We start from the raw sequence: 16191 nt of genomic DNA on the forward strand, positions 1-16191 counted from the left end.
AAGGAAAGGATTGGGGGGGGCGGACCGGTAGTTCCGGTTCCGTTGGTATGGCGGCCAGGCTGGTGGGTCTGGCTCGGGCCGGATGGTTGAGAACCTTCCGGAATGTGGGTGAGTGGCGGCGACGACTGAGGGCGCAGCAGGCGGTGTAGGGTCCCCGGGAGAGGAGGAGGAGGAGGAGGAGGAGGCGGCGACGACGACGACGACGACGACGACGACGACGACTGATGAAGGATTCGGGGAGGAAGGAGAATCCGTGTCCCCGCTGTTTGACCTTCGTGCGCAGCCGGCACCTGGAGGTGGCCACTGCCGATAAACCGGGTGCAGGCCTAGAGACTGGAAGTGGGCTGTTGAGACAGGGCACTGTGGATATGGGGTGTAAAGGAAAAGTGTGAGACGAGGAGAACAGGATGCTGTAGCCAGTGAATGGGGGAAAGAGGGCAAAGGGTGTTGCAAGTAGTTGAGGGGGGGAGGTAGGGGAAATGCAGCTTGGGGCGAAATAGGGAATGTGCTGCAGCTGGTGGGGAGCAGTGTGTTGCTGGTTGGGTCAGGTGCTGCAGCCAGTGTCGGGGTGGGGGTGGTGGTGGAGAGAGGGCAGGATACTGCAGCTGGTGGGAGGGGAGACAGAAGTGGGTGCATCATACAACTAGTGTGGGTAAGAGGGTGGAGATGCAGGCAGGGGCAAGCAGAGAGGAGGGTGCAATGGGTGTAGCAGAAGAGGGTGTTGAAGCTGGTGGAGAGGGGGAGCATAGAGGGTGTTGATGGGGTGCACAAGAGGGTGCTGCAGCTGTTGGGGGTTTTGGGTGCTGGTGGCGAAAGTGTGCACTGCAGCTGAGGAAAGGGATGTGAAGAAGAGGGTACTGCAGCTGTTTAGGAGGCAGTGAGCTGCTGTAGCAGTTTGGTCTGTGAGATCCCTGAGTGTGTGTGGGGTTATGGCATTGCTAGGAGGCTTGTGGGTGCTGCTAGTGTGCTGGTTGTGGACTTTCTTGCTGGAGTAGAGTTGCTTCTGTGCAGAGGGTGTGGGGGTGAGGTAGGGAGAATGAAGAGTCTGGAGTTTTCTTTGGATTGTTGGGTTCCCTTTTAGGAGATTCCTACACACTTGATACAAATGCAATGCGCCGACTTCTGTGCACAGCCACAGTTTATTTAAGCAAGTACAAGCTTTTGGAGGATTTCTTAACAAACTTTGCAGGGCTTCCATAGTCGTGTCAAGCGATGCTGTCTATTAAGGGAACTTTCCTCCCTTTATACAGGCTTTTTTAGCACAGTCAGACATGCATGCAAGATACAGTTTTTTTCTCCTCCCTCGTAGTTACATGCCTAGCAACAGCGATAGTATGTAACTTAATCATCTGACAGTAAACCAGAGGTCAGCTGCCCAAAAACAATGTATGAGACTGGACACTTGCTTGTCTTTTTAGCCTTAGTTCAATCTTTACAGAGAACAGAGCATAATTAGATTACCGTAATTTGTCTGCGAAACAGGGGTGCTTATGAGGCATCAAGTTGCTTACAGATGTTTCACTTGGAGAGCAGAACAGATATTAACCCTTAACATTTCAGAATCACTGCAATGAGAAACATCAGGGCTGAAGGTGAGGGTTTGACTCAACTATTCAAAGCCTCAAGAATAACAGGGACTTGATCCTGGAGAATTGTAATACCTTCTGAAAACTAAAGGGGAACATTGATATGTGGCAAAATACTTTGTTAGATTAAACTGACACTTTGTAAAATAAATTGCATCTACTAGTGGGAGTCACTGTTTCTGCATCTTCCCAAAAAGCTGTGAATCTTGGAGTGATTAAATCTTTCAGAATAATGAGCGTGCAACATGGGTGAGAAAGTGGTGTTGAAAGTGTATGTCAGACATGATTGAACTGATAGAAATGTTAGCAGTAATAGTTTGTTATTTTCATTGTTCAGCTGTTCAGAATGTTCTTGTCTACATTGCAATATCTGGATTTTCTACTGTGTGAGAGCAGGGATTTTAAAAATTTATTTGTACATGGAATGTGAGGCATCGTTAGCTAGGCCAGCACCTGTGCCCAATCCAAAATTGCCCTTGAGAATATGATGGTGAGCTATTTTGGGCTGTTCTAGTTGTGAAATAACAGGTGTATCCACAATGCTGTTAGGAAGGGAATTTCCAGATTATGACCCAGCAGAGGGAAGGAATGGTGATATAATTCCCAAGTTAGGATGGTGGGAGGGAAGAGGAACTTGCAGGTAGTGAGGTTCCCATATATATTCTGTCCCGCACTTTATGTATAAGTTTCTGGGCTTGAAAAGCACTGATAAAAGAGGCTTGGTGAGGTGCAGCAGTGAATCTTGCAGTTAGTGCACAATTCTGCCAGCTGTGCATCTATGATGTAGGGCGTGATAATTGAAGATGGTAGATCGGGTGCTGATCAACTGGGATGCTGTTTTGCTGTTGAGCATGTTGGAGCTGCACTTGTCCAGGCAATGGATAGTATTCCCTCATACTCTTAAGTTGTTCCTTGTAGATTTTGAACAGACATTAGGGTGGTTGAGATGTGATTTATTTGCTGCAGAATTCCCAGCCTCCAACCTGCTATTGTCACCAAAGTATGATTATAGCTGATCCGGTTCAGTTTCAGTGTAATATGGTTCCGAAAAGTTCAAATGGCTGAATTATTTCTCATGCAATCAACTTTGCTAAAGTGGAGGATCTGAGTTAATATAATTGCTGGTTGTGAGACCCTGCAAAATTGCCTTCTGTATTTGCCTATAATACAATGCTTTCTAAGTGTTTAATTGTGAAGTAATTTAGGATGTCATGTGGTTGCTAAATGTTATACTTCATTTTATTTAATGAATTATTACTATAATATTAGAACTACAGAATAGCTGGTAATTGCAGTTTTTGGCAATGTGTTGCCCCCTGCTATGTTTTCCTGGTGAAGCTTAGTAAAATGAAGTCTTAGTGCTTAACTGCATCTGATTTGCTGATGGTACCCATCTCGTTGATGTATGTCAGACTTTGAGTAAAAATTATGAAGTATTGTCCTGCTTGTTCAACTGATTCTTGGCTGCTTTGTATCTGATGCCTGTTGATTATTGTAATTTTACTTGACCTAGTGTTAATGTTCATTTCAGTGAGTTTTTAGATTTCCCCATTCCTTTCAGCTCTAATTATTCCATGTTTTGATGAACTTTCCCCATTATTAAAGCCTTTAATCATTTTGCATGTTTCATTTAAATCATCTGTAGATCTTCTGTACTCATTGAAATTGAACCCTGGGCAAAGCATTCAGTCCTCTCAACGCTGGTATTATCCTGAGAAATCTATTGTGCACCCACCTCCATTGTGAATGTATCCATTTTACAATGGTATCTTTGTAAAGAGCTTTATGTAACATTAACGTAATCACCATTCATTTGCATTCCGTATTTCTTAAGATAAAGTTTAATATTCCATTAGGTTCTGAAATGAGTTTTCAACCCTCTCCAGCAGTTTGTGATTTTCATTCATGAGAACTTGAATCTCCATGCTCTGCCACTACTCACTTGGAAAGTAGTGATTCTTCCATTGTAATTACTCTGGGTGACCTGTCACTTTCCCACGTAAAACTGTATTTGTCATGGTTTTATGGGTAAAACTATCAAAGTCTCCTTGCAATATCCCACTTCTGTCTCCAGTGCTTACTGTGCCACCTAACATAATCATCAAACTTAGATTTGGAATACCCTATTGATCTAAGTTATTGATAAATACCCTGCAAAACTGGCAACAAGACCATTCAATTCCAGGTTCTGCCCATTCTGTGAGACGATCTTTGTTGTATTTGAGGCAGTTTATATTACCTCACTGTTTGCCTCTTCTCTGAATATATCATGGGCAAAATTGGTAAATATGTAAAAAAGCCTTAATAAAGAACTTTAGGAAATACTACTAGCCACCCTCCAGTCTGAATCACTACTATTTACTATGGCTCACTGTTTGTTTTCTATCTGTAAGTAATTTTATTTCTTTTGATCTAAGATGACACTGGCCTTCCTCTTCCTGAGCCTGATTTTTGCTAACCAGCTCTGTAGTAGTTTGTCAAACATTCTTAAAATCAATGTAGACAAGAAAAACCACATTCCCTTGGACCTTCTGTTTTATGTCATCACATAATTCAGTTAGATTAGACATGCACAATTCACTTTCCATAAACCTGTAAATGGCTGTTCTTAATTAACTCAGGCATCTCCAATGCTTGCTAATTTTTTGATTTTCAAAACTTATCCATCACTAATGTCTCACCAGTTAGTATCAGTTAGAAATGTCCTTTTCACCCTTCCTTGAATAAGGTTGTCACATCTGCCCTTTGTCTTCTGCCACCTCCATTCTCCCTGATCTGGAGAAGAGTGAAAGATTGTGGCAAACCCATCAACTATTTCCCCATTTTCTTTAACAATCTTGGGTGCTAACCACAAGAACCAAGTGACTTAAATGTCTGAAGCGCAGACAGCCTTTCCGTTATTCTGTCATACACTGCTTCTACCTATATTTTGTCAGCATCCTCTTCTTCAGTAGACACTGATACAAAGTTTTCATCAAGTACTCTAACCTTGTCCTGTGCCTATAAACACATATCACCCTCTTTGTTTCCAATCTGACTCACAAGTCTTGCACTCCAACTATTTTTGTTCCCTTTCATGTTATTAGAACACAGAACATAGAGCAAAACAGCACAGAACAGGCCCTTCAGCCCACAATGTTGTGCCGACCATTGATCCTCATGTATGCCCCCTCAAATTTCTGTGACCATATGCATGTCCAGCAGTCTCTTAAATGTCCCCAGTGATCTTGCTTCCACAACTGCTGCTGGCAACACATTCCATGCTCTCTCAACTCTGTGTAAAGAACCCGCCTCTGACATCCCCTCTACACTTACCTCCAACCAGCTTAAAACTATGACCCCTCGTGTTAGCCATTTCTGCCCTGGGAGATAGTCTCTGGCTCTCAACTCTATCTATGCCTCTCATTATTCTATTTTCATATTTTCTCTTGGCTGACTGTGGATGGGTTAATTGTTTTTTGATGAGGTAATGGTTTCATGAAGGTAATGGAGATGTCTATCTGGGTTTTAAAAGGGATTTGATAAAGAACCATATGTTTGACCTGCTGGCAAAATTGAAGTCCACAGAGTAAAGGAAAGTGCTGACATGGATACCAAGTTAATAAAAGCAAAATAGTGCAGGGATTGGAAATCTGAAATAAAAGTAGGAAGTGCAGGAAATTTTCACTTCAGGAAAGATATGATTGCTTTATGAGGATGCCAAAAATTTACTTGGATGGTTCTGGTATAAGATGTTTCAATTAGAGGTTGGAGAAACCGGGCATATTCTCTTTACAGAATGGAAGGTTGAGTGGAGGTTTAATATATTGGATACTGTTATGAAGGGTCTGGACAGAATAGATAGAGAAATTGTTCCATTAATGCTAGAATTGAGAAGGAGAAGATGCCAATTTAAAGTGACTGGTTGGTTCATTTCCTTATGGTGACATGAGCGTTAATTTTTCTACTTGGTGACTGATTGAGTAGGTTCTGGAATGGACAGCTTGTATGGTGGAGGCCAGTCAATCATGACTTTCAAAAGAGCATTGGATAAGTACCTAAAGAGAAGAAAACTGCAGTGCTGCAAGGATAGATTGGAACTTTGAGACTGGATGTCGAGGTGTGGAGACACAGCCAACTGTATGGCCCCCTCGGCTGTCACCTATATGTTGTCATCTGTCTATGTGATCCCCAAATAGACCACTAACTCCTTAAAAGAAATTAATTTCCTGGCAACTAATGGAAATGACAAAGGGACTAGATTTAAATTTTGAGAATATTAGTGTAGCAAACTAATTCAACATAGAAGAAACATCACTTAGGAGGTACTAATACTGTACATCAAACTAAATTGAAAGGACACTTTCATATGAACTAATGCAATTGAGATATGTTTTACGAGCCCTCTTACTGTGCACCATACTTCTGGCAGAAATTTCACATTTTGGTCACTTCTCCAAACTGTCATCTGTGTCCCCTCAATTTTCCCCACCATGTTAGGTTGCATTTTTCTGGATTCATCTCAATGACTCCTTGTATCTTGGTCCAATGCTGTTGAATTTTTGAGCATCCAAATATACAGGCCCAACTAGGCGTTGCTTTGATATCTGACAGGCAAAACCTCTGATGAAGCACTCCCCTCAGCATTGCACTTCTGTTTCAGCCTGGAATGGGCATAATATTTTTATAATGTAGCTTCAATATATGACTTTGGCACTATACCAATGCCAACTCTCTTGTTGGGAAGTTCTAATTTTTCATTTTTCACTTTGTGTAAAAGGGTGCTTCCTCAAAATTTTGCTATGTCTCTGTTGATAAAGTTGTTATTTCTGTAAGTTTTCATGGCATTTCATCCTGTAATGCAGATTCCATTAACTTTTTAATATTTATTATACTTAGTTATTGTATTTAGAGCTAAGGAAAAAAATGGCTCATTGCGTTGAAATGTTTTGTTTTATTTGTACATTTGTGATGTAAAAATCTTGCCATTGTGCTTTCATTATAGGTCCTGGCTGTGGTGCTGTGGCCTCTCAGATCAGGTTTGAGGGATCCGTTTCTGAGACGCGGCGTAAGTAAATGCCAAGCTAATTTTCAGTTGTACACTGATTGAATAACGACCCCATTTATAACGCAAATTTCCTCCTATATATGCACTTTCAAATTGATGGTAAGGATCATACTTCTGTATTTGAAAGAGAATAAAACAGCTAGTAGTGTGTGGAAGAGAATTATCACGCTTCTCATATTTGGGCTGTACCACTGGACAGAAGAATGAAAACAAGAGCCAAATATTTAAGTTCTTCCTTGTCCGTGTATACAGCTGGTCCTCCAGCTTGTTCTTGGCTGTGCCTCCTTATGGTAATGTGGGCAAACGGGGTCCCTCACAGAACCAGTCTAAACGTCAGAGAAACCTGCCCCCCCCTCCAAAAAAAACAAAAAACATACAGTAAGGCCTGCTGTCATGGCCACACCTGGCACTTGTGAAGCCATCTCCCAGCTATGGGCAGATAGCTCTACTGCCTTATGGTTACCTTGTGAGAGAGACAGTTGAAGCGTAAGCCCTGACTAAAAGTTTGGAGTGGAGCCCAGAGATAGACTGTCTTAATTCTTGTCAACTTCCTGGCAGCTCTGACCAACAAGCCAATGCCAGAAGTTGTGGTGTGGATTGTTTTGAACCCAAACAGGGAGATGGCGAAGGGGGCAAGGACATTCAGTGAGCTGAGGACCTTTGTTAATTTTGCTCAGGCTAATGCTTAGGAGAGGTTAATTCACTATAATTGTACGCAGCACTATTCAACAAAATACAACCTGTCATTTTGTATGAAGGATGACTACCGAGAGATCAGAAAAACACCATGTGGGCATGTGTTCAGGATCAGAGAAGTCACAAAGATAGCTGTTATTCACTTTTTGAACTGATAGTTCTTGGTGCAGAGTTGGTGGTAATTATTTGACCTTTGAAGTACCTAATTTGGGAATTTCCTCCATCATTGTTCAGCATGAATATATCCCTGGCAAGGCTGCCTCAGTTGCTTATCCTTAGTTGTCTTTGAGAAGATGCTACCTTGAATTCTGCAGTCAATGTTCTGGGTACTCCTGCTATACTTTCTTAGACAGAGTGTTTCCAGTATTTTGACACAGTGACAATAACGATACAATTATGTGACTGCATTAGGGGGCTGTGTACCGTGGAGCAGAACCTAAAGGTGATGGTGATCCCTTCTTGTTTTTCTAGTCGGTTTGTAAATTTACTTTGTACTGTAGATTAATACTTGCTGCTTTGCATCCTTTAGATAGAACTGCAGGCAGGTTACTCTGATAGAGAAAGTGAATGTTTAAAACTACAGAGGGTGCCAAACAAGGGAAGTGTTTTGACCCAGATTATGTGGTAACTTTTGAATAGAGTGCAACCGTTCTGACGTAGAGAATACTCCTTCAGTCTCCTTATCTGTGCCTTATAATTAAAGGAAAAGCTTTTGAGAGTCAGGAGGTGGATCACTCTCTGCAGAATACTCTGCCTATAACTTGTTTGAGTAGCTACACCATTTATTGCTGTCTTCGTTTTTTTATAAAACTTTATAATCTGTCTATATTAGCAAATCCTGCAGAATAAACCAAGAAGTTTGAGATTTCGTAATAGTAGATAATATGACAGGAATTTGAGCAGTGAAATTTAACTTAGCAGTGCTGCACTTTAATTCACAGCTACTGTCCGACCAAGGAATGAACTACAACGCAACCAGCTCTCTGCATTTGGTGAATATGTTGCTGAAATTCTTCCCAAATACGTCCAACAAGTTCAGGTCAGTGTGTCAGCAGTTAGACTGATACCTAAACATGAATCAGGTTATTGAGTTTTATAAATCAATGAAATATCTGTGTTGTATGGCCAAATACTGGATTGGCATCTCTGAAATTAGATTTTTCATTGGGAAATCTCTTCCCTTGTGTGTTTTGGCCTATTAAATGGTTTTCTGAAACCTGTTTTGGAATCCAGTCCTGTGCCATCGTGGAAGTAAGTCGGAGGCAATCATCACCTAAAATAACAAGCAGGGTTTCTCACCCAACCAATGTTTTGAAGATATCTCACTGTCACTCTTATTGTGTAAATGTTAGGTATAGAAAGCTATTAAAAAAAACACCCTTTCTTAATTCCTTCAATTTGTCTTACTTAACCCCTGAATATATCCAATGGTGAAAATAATGGTGATGGACTGAAAGGGAAAAATGATTTTGGCCATTAATTTGTTTCACTTGTTCATTATTATATCCTGTTATATGTTATACTGTTATTATTTAGATCAACCCTGTATGTGAAAACATGATATCTGTTTGCTTTGTCTTTGTTAAACAGGTGACATGTTTCAATGAGTTGGAGGTTTTTATCCATCCAGAGGGCATTATACCAGTGTTGACATTCCTTCGGGATCACACCAATGCCCAGTTTAAATCTCTTGTAGATGAAACTGCAGTCGATGTCCCTTCTCGTCCATTTAGGTTTGAGGTAATTGAAGAATTGGTTGGGAAGGGTGAAATGTAACTTTACAATTCTGCTACAGAATAGCACATTTGTTGCACCTTTGAAAGTTTGCGTATCTTTAGTCGCAATTTCTAAATGCTTTGCAGATATTAAATATTAGATCTCACAAAGAAGACTTCTTTCTTGATTTGGAGAACAACTTTACTGCAGCAATAACATATTAAAAGATGATGGCAAACACATCAATATTCTAGTCTTAAGCTCTGAACTAAATACAAAAGCTGCTGATGCTGGAAATCTGAGGCAAAAACAGAGTTCTGGGGAAACACAGCAGGTCTGGCAGCACCTGTAGTGAGAAAACAATTTACATTGCAAGTCCAGTGACCCTTCATCAGAACTCTCTTTTCTCCCTAGAGATTGGGACGGACCTGATGTGCTTTCTTTAATTCATTCTCAGGATGTGGCCATCACAGGCCAGGCCAGCAATTACTGCCATCCCCAGTCGCCCAGAAGGCAATTAAGTGTCAACTACATTACAGTGGGTCCAGCACTCCTTTTGTTAAAGTTTTAAGCTCCTTCACATCTAATAATACATATCTTACTTGGTGGGATGATTGATCCACACAAGATCTCTTACGTTTTGTTTTCCAGCAGAAGCAGTAAAATTAATATGTTAGCAGCTGGAAGATGAAGTGTTAAAATATGGAGTCGGAGGTTTATAGTATTAAAGCATTAAAAATAATGCCATTCGCCCCATCATGTCTATGCCAGTCAAAAATACCCACCTAACTGTTCTAATTCCATTTCCCAGCACCTGGCCCTTAACCTTTCATGCTTTGTCATCATAAGTGTGCATCTAAATACTTATTTAAATGTTATGTGGGTTTCTGCCTTTACTGCACTTAAAGATGGTGTGTTCCAGATGCCCGTCACCATCTGAAAAATAATTTCCTCTTATCTCCTCTAAATCTTCTGCCCCTTACATTAAATGTATGTATGTCCTTGTAATTGGTCCTCCAGCAAGTGGAAAAGTTCCCTCTTGTCTACTCTGTCCATGCCCCTCAATCGTGTTCCACTTCTTGCTCCTTTCTTGATTAATTGTATCACATTAGCTGTCTTCCAATCCTATGGCACCGCTCCTGTCTCCAGAGAGGAATTTAAAATTATTACTAGTGTTCCTGCTATTGATTTGCCTCACACAGCCTGGGATATGTTTCATCTGGCATTAAAGATTTATCCAATTTTAAATCTGCCAGACCACACTGAATCTCACTGTCAATGCTGCTTACTTTAAGTATATAACAGTTCTCCTTCCTGATTTTGTCCCGCTTGCTTGTGAACACTGACACAGTATTGATTTATTTTGCCACCTACATCCTCCAGCTTCATGCAAGTTAGCACTGTGGTCCTTAATAGGCTTTACCTAGTTATCCTTTTACCCTTAATGTACTAAAAAAAAAAATTTAGGACTTGCCTTTGTTTTACTGGCCACTATTCTTTCACGCCCCGTACTTGTTCTCTGAATTTCCTTTAAGTTTCCCCTTGCACGTTCTGTACTCCTGTAGGGCTTCTGCTGATTTGTGCTTCAGTATCTACCATAAGTCTCCCTTTTTCACTTTATCTAATCCTGGCTATGCCTTGATATCTTTCCTATGCTCATGACACAAAATAGGTCAGTGACAAAGAAAGTTAAAGATTATGTAAGATTAAATGAAAATGCTTATAATGTGGTGAGTAATAGTAATAAATCTGAGGATTGGGAAGATTTTGCAATACACCAAAGACAGGCAAAGAAGACTGATAAGGAAAAATCAAATAGGAATACAACCTAGCAAACTACATAAAAGACAAACTGTACAAGTTTCTATAGGTTTGTAAAAAGAGACGTTTGAATAAGACAAATGTGGGTCTATGAAAATCAAAGTCAGGAGAATCTGCAAAGGGGAATAAAGAAAAGACAGAGAACCTAAATTATAATTTTTGTCTATTTTCACTGATGAAAATATAAGAAATCTTCCAGAATCAGAGATCCAAGCGAGTAAGGACCATGAGGAGCTGTAGAAAATTACGATTAATAAAAAGGCAATATTAGAGAAATTAGTGGGTTGGAAAATTGAGAAGTCCCTGGGACTTGATAGTCTAGTTTTTGAGGATGTTACTAACAAAATTGAAGGGGAGTTGATGTATGTAGTATATTTGGATTTTGATAAGGTTGCCCACAGGAGTTTGGCAAACAAAATTATACCACATTGGATTGGGAGTAATGCATTGGCATGGATTAAGGATTGACCAATAAAGGCAAAATAGATTAGTAATATAGAGATTATTCTCATGTAGGTGGAGTGTGACTAGTGAAGTGTGCATGAATTAGAACTTGGGGCCCCAGCTGCTCAATGACTTGGATGTGGGGACCAAATGTAATATGTTAAAGTTTGCAGACGATAGAAAGGTAAGCAGAAATGTGTGTTGTGAAGACGCTGGACAACACTTTGAGAAGCATTTGTGGAGAGAAAGCAGAGTTAATGTTTTGGCTCCACTGAAGCTTCTGTGAGTCAGAAAGATCACTAGACCTGAAACATCAACTCTGCTTTCTGCTCACAAATGCTGCCAGACCTAGGTTTTCCACAATTTCTGATTTCACTTTTGATTTCCAGCTCACTCAATTCTTTGAGTTTTTTTTAAAACGGAGGATTTAGACATGTTTAGTGATTGGTTAAGAATAAGGCAGATGGAATATAAAAAGGAAAAATGAGGCTATCCACTTTGGAGGAACAGATATACAGAATATTTCTTAAATGGTGAGATTGGAAAGTATAGTTGTGCAAAGGGACTTGGTTGTCCTTCCCATTAAGTCACTGAAGGCTAAAGTGCAGGTGAATGGGTAATGAAACAGCAGCCTTCATTGCACGAGGATTTGATTAAAGGAGTAGTCAAGTTGTGCTTCAGTCATACAGGAGCTTAGTTAGACTGCACCAGAAGAACTGTGCAATTTTTGATCTTCTTATCCAGAAAGAAGTTTTGCCAGATAGGGAGTGAAGTGAAGATTCACCAAACTTATTTCTGAGATGGTGAGACTGTTCTATGATGAGAGATTGGGCTAATATGCCTTGTTCTCTGTTAAGTTTTGAAGAATGACAGATGATTTCATTGAAACTTCCGGAATACTGAATACAAGGTAGACGCAGATAAGATGTTTCCCCTGGTTGGACAGTCTGAAACCAGGGGATACAATTTTTAAAAATAAGGGAAATACCATTTAGAACTGTTGAGAATTTATGTTTCACTCAGATTTAGTGAATCTTTGAAAATCTTTTCGCCTATTCTTTGAGGATGGTCAATTTTTGAGTATGGTTAAAGTAGAGGTTGTTGAATTTTTAATTATCAATGGTATAAAGGGTTATGAGGACAGTGTGGGTAAAAGACATTGAATTGTTTAAGCAGCCATGATCGTACTAAATGGTAGAGCAGGCTTGATGGGCTAAGTGACCTAACCCTATTCCTATGTTCTCATGTAGGAAGACCTTGCAGACTGAGAACTTGATGTACATGAGAAAGTAGAAAATTGGAAAAGTTGCGTCCCTTCAAGAGATAAGACCCTAAGCTTGAGATAAGGAAGTCAAATAAAAAAAAATGATTTAAAAAGCATTATGGAATGGTGTGAAGCTCATGCAAATGATATCTGGTTGATTAAGAAAAGCATGCTCAACTATGGGCTGAAGATGAGTGGAGAGAGGAAGAGGTTAATTCTATAAAATCAAGATAAAAGAAGTCTTCCCAATCAGGTTTGTACAGCCAAGAAATCTAGTGTAGAGAATACAAAAGAGACAAAATTGAGAAGATTGGAGTCTAAAACCTGCAAATGAGAAGTCATTGAGTGTTTCTTGTTCGGAATTTTATGAGAAGTATATACCCTATGTTAGACTGTACATCACTGTCGAACCGAAAACTTGCTGTGACTCTCTTATTAAGGTAATCTCAGAACTAAATTTTGAGTCGGTCCTTTCCCATAACAATTGGTCCCAGAAAAACTCCTTTCTAAAATGAAAACATAAAAGTATAAGGTTAAACATTTTAGAATCCCTTAAAATAATAACCTACAATGCCAAATTGCTTGTTAGATCGCCTTTGTTACAATAAGATTGCTATAAAGTAGGCATTGACTTGGAGTTTAGCTTTGGAACCTCAACTTGATTGTGGGTTTAGGTTCCTTCTGTACTGATATTGTTGAGATTTAATTTTGAGATCTCTTCTGTTCCCTTTCCACCAGATTGTATATAACCTGCTTTCACTGCAGTTTAACTCTCGTATCCGTGTGAAGACTTACACTGATGAGTTGACGCCACTGGATTCCCTGGTACCCGTGTTCCAGGCTGCAAACTGGTATGAGAGAGAGGTGAGTTGAATAAATTGGATGAAATGTTACGAGAAGACTTTTATCACTAGTCAGTTTCTAAGCAAATCAAGACTGAGTCAGAGAACAGAAAATAATTGAATCAGGGGTAAGGGTGTATTCAGCATTGCAGACAGAGTGAGATGGACAGGGAACAAGAAATTACACCATCTTACACATTCTTAGCAGAAGACATTTATCTTCTGTAAATTAACTCAATTTTAAGAATAGGCGTTGTCTGGTTGTGAGCAGGATTTGAGATGAAGGTAAAATCTGCACTTTTGCCAGGAAACATTTGAAAGGCAAAGATATATGCTACGTTATACTTGGAACTCAGTAGACAGAATTCTAGCCAGAATGTCAACCTGCTGTTTCTGATGCTCAGTGAACTTTATGTAGCAACTTGGATGATTGTTGTGGGGGTGGGCAAATAATGATCTGTATATTCGATCAGGCCACTGTTGAATTGTGGAGATGGCTGAATGTTTCTTTGCTTAAAAACCGAAAGAACTGAAGGTGCTGTAAATCGGAAATGAAAACAGAAGTTTCTGGTAAAGCTCAGCAGGTCTGGTCGCAGCTGAGGAAAAATCAGTGTTAACGTTATGGGTCCAGTAACCCTTCCTATTCTGAGGAAAGGTTACCGGACCTGAAACATTAACTCTGATTTTTCTTCACAGATGTTGCCAGACCTGTTAAGCTTTTCCAGCAACCTCTGTTTTTGTTTTGATATTTCGTTTTGAGGTTTGTGGATAACTAGTGGAGTTTAAGATTGAATCGTGTTGTCTGTGGTGGGAGCAGGTTTCATCAGTTAGATCACCATTTCTCCATTCATGTTTCATGATCTTTTGCTGAAATCAAGAACTTTGGACTCTTGTGGAGCCGGCAAACACTGATCATTGCGTACTGTATTGTAATTCACAAAATTAATTATGCAATGATCAATAATGTGATTTAAAGCTATTATACTGTGCTTATAGCCTGTAATCACATGAAAAGTAGGGTGTTTAAATATAATTGAGTATTTTATAAGTTGCCTAACACGCTTCAGTCTCGGCTTAATTGCTCTTTTTAAGAAGTTGTTCCAAATTTAACACACACATTTAGAATAGACAAAATACGAGTAATATTGTACTCTTTGCTTAAAATTTGACAGTTCTAAAGTTTAAAATTTCAAATTCTTCAGGAAGCTAGATTGTTACTTGTCTATTTGTTCCAGATTTGGGATATGTTTGGTGTATTTTTTGCTGACCATCCGGATCTAAGACGAATCCTCACAGACTATGGATTTGAAGGCCATCCTTTTCGCAAAGACTTCCCACTCTCTGGCTACATAGAGGTATAAAATAATGTTTTTTAAAGCTATACATCTGTGCAGCTTTTTCCTTTTCTTCCTTGTTCTGCGCTCCCACTCGGCAAACATCTTGGCAATACCCCACCCCTCCTAAAAGCTACTTGAGTCAACTTTGTAAGTTGGAGTGAAAGTCTCTTAGCACCCATCTACTCAAAACCCATTTCCCAGCACTTGGTCTGTAGTGTTATATGCTGTGGCATTTCAGGTGCTCATCTGCATATTCCTAAAATGTTGTGCTACTTCCAGTCTCTACCACCTTCGGGGTAAAAATACTCTCCTTTAAGTCCCCTCTAAAGCTCTTGCTCCTTAGCTTAAATGTTTACTTAATGGTAATTAGCCTCTGTAAGGAGAAAGGTTAATTCTAACTATAGCACTCATACTTTTGTAGTCTCACATCAGATCCCCTCTCAGTCTTCTCTGCTCCAGGGATGTCATCCCTATCCTGTCTAGTCTCTATTCATAGCTCTGAAATGCTTCAACCCAGGCAACATCTTGATGAGTCTGCTTTGAGTACAATCACATCCTTCGTATTGTGTGTTGATCATAAATCTGCATAATACTTCAGCCGTGGTTTAACCAATATCGTATACTGCCCTGTCGTTACATCCCGGTTCTTGTGTTTTTGTCTTGGCCTAACTGTTGCTTTTCTTTTTAGGTACGATATGATGATGAGGTAAAACGTATTGTAGCTGAGCCTATTGAACTTGCCCAGGAATTCCGCAAATTTGACCTCAACAGTCCATGGGAAACTTTCCCAGCGTACCGAGAACCAGCTGAATTACCCAAACTTGAAGCTGGAGAGAAAAAACCTGAGACAAAATGAATAGGAACACCTGAATCTTTAGGGAAAATCCTAACTGATGTCAAATCTAAAGTGGGCCTGGAATGACTTTTCTGTATCACCTAAATAATTTGTGTGGAACGTATGTAAATAAACTACTTGTATAACTTTATAATTTGTAGCAGTCTTAACTGTAATAACTGCTTGTATCCAAAGAAAGAACATGTTTAACCTGGGCATTTGTCTGACAGTGAGTTGGTGTTGGATTCAACTTGACAAGCCACTGAACGATTCCAGTTACTTATTTGTGTACTCAAGGAGTGCCAGTCATAATTGTTGTCAAAGATTGAACTTTGGTAAAATGTTCTTTTCTCTTATATAACCTTATCATGCATACAATTTCTAATTTTTAATCTGATCAATTTCCAACCATATGATAATCAGCTGTTACTTATTTCCCTCAAAACATACATCAGGCGTTGTTCCTGCCCATTCAAGCAGTCCCTTATCTTGCTGATCGTGAAGTGAATCCTGCTCATCCTTGTTTCTATTCCCTATACGTGTTCTGGCTCTTGGTCATTTTGTTTAGAGGGGAATAATAGAGGAGCTGAATGTTATTAAAAT

The 16191-nt window shown here is 39.8% G+C and overlaps 1 protein-coding gene across 1 annotated transcript; it reads left to right on the plus strand.

Moving 5' to 3' along the window:
• The first annotated feature begins 1 nt into the window (after nt 1).
• On the plus strand, nt 2-15742 carry ndufs3 (NADH:ubiquinone oxidoreductase core subunit S3). The gene is made up of 7 exons (XM_048545520.2): nt 2-108; nt 6571-6633; nt 8271-8368; nt 8920-9069; nt 13313-13438; nt 14652-14771; nt 15442-15742. The coding sequence occupies exons 1-7, from the start codon at nt 48-50 to the stop codon at nt 15607-15609; spliced, it is 786 nt and encodes a 261-aa protein (XP_048401477.1). The 5' UTR covers nt 2-47; the 3' UTR covers nt 15610-15742.
• Nucleotides 15743-16191: the final 449 nt, after the last annotated feature.

The sequence above is a fragment of the Stegostoma tigrinum genome, chromosome 17 (genome assembly GCF_030684315.1).
Source record: "Stegostoma tigrinum isolate sSteTig4 chromosome 17, sSteTig4.hap1, whole genome shotgun sequence".
Taxonomy (NCBI): Eukaryota; Metazoa; Chordata; class Chondrichthyes; order Orectolobiformes; family Stegostomatidae; genus Stegostoma; species Stegostoma tigrinum.

Excerpts from the sequence above, each read along its gene's own strand:
- ndufs3 (XM_048545520.2), top strand. The coding sequence starts at position 48 with ATGGCGGCCAGGCTGGTGGGTCTGGCTCGGGCCGGATGGTTGAGAACC. Across the intron at positions 6,634-8,270 it reads ATCCGTTTCTGAGACGCGGC|CTACTGTCCGACCAAGGAAT; the intron begins GTAAGTAAATGC and ends TTTAATTCACAG. Across the intron at positions 14,772-15,441 it reads CACTCTCTGGCTACATAGAG|GTACGATATGATGATGAGGT; the intron begins GTATAAAATAAT and ends TTTTCTTTTTAG.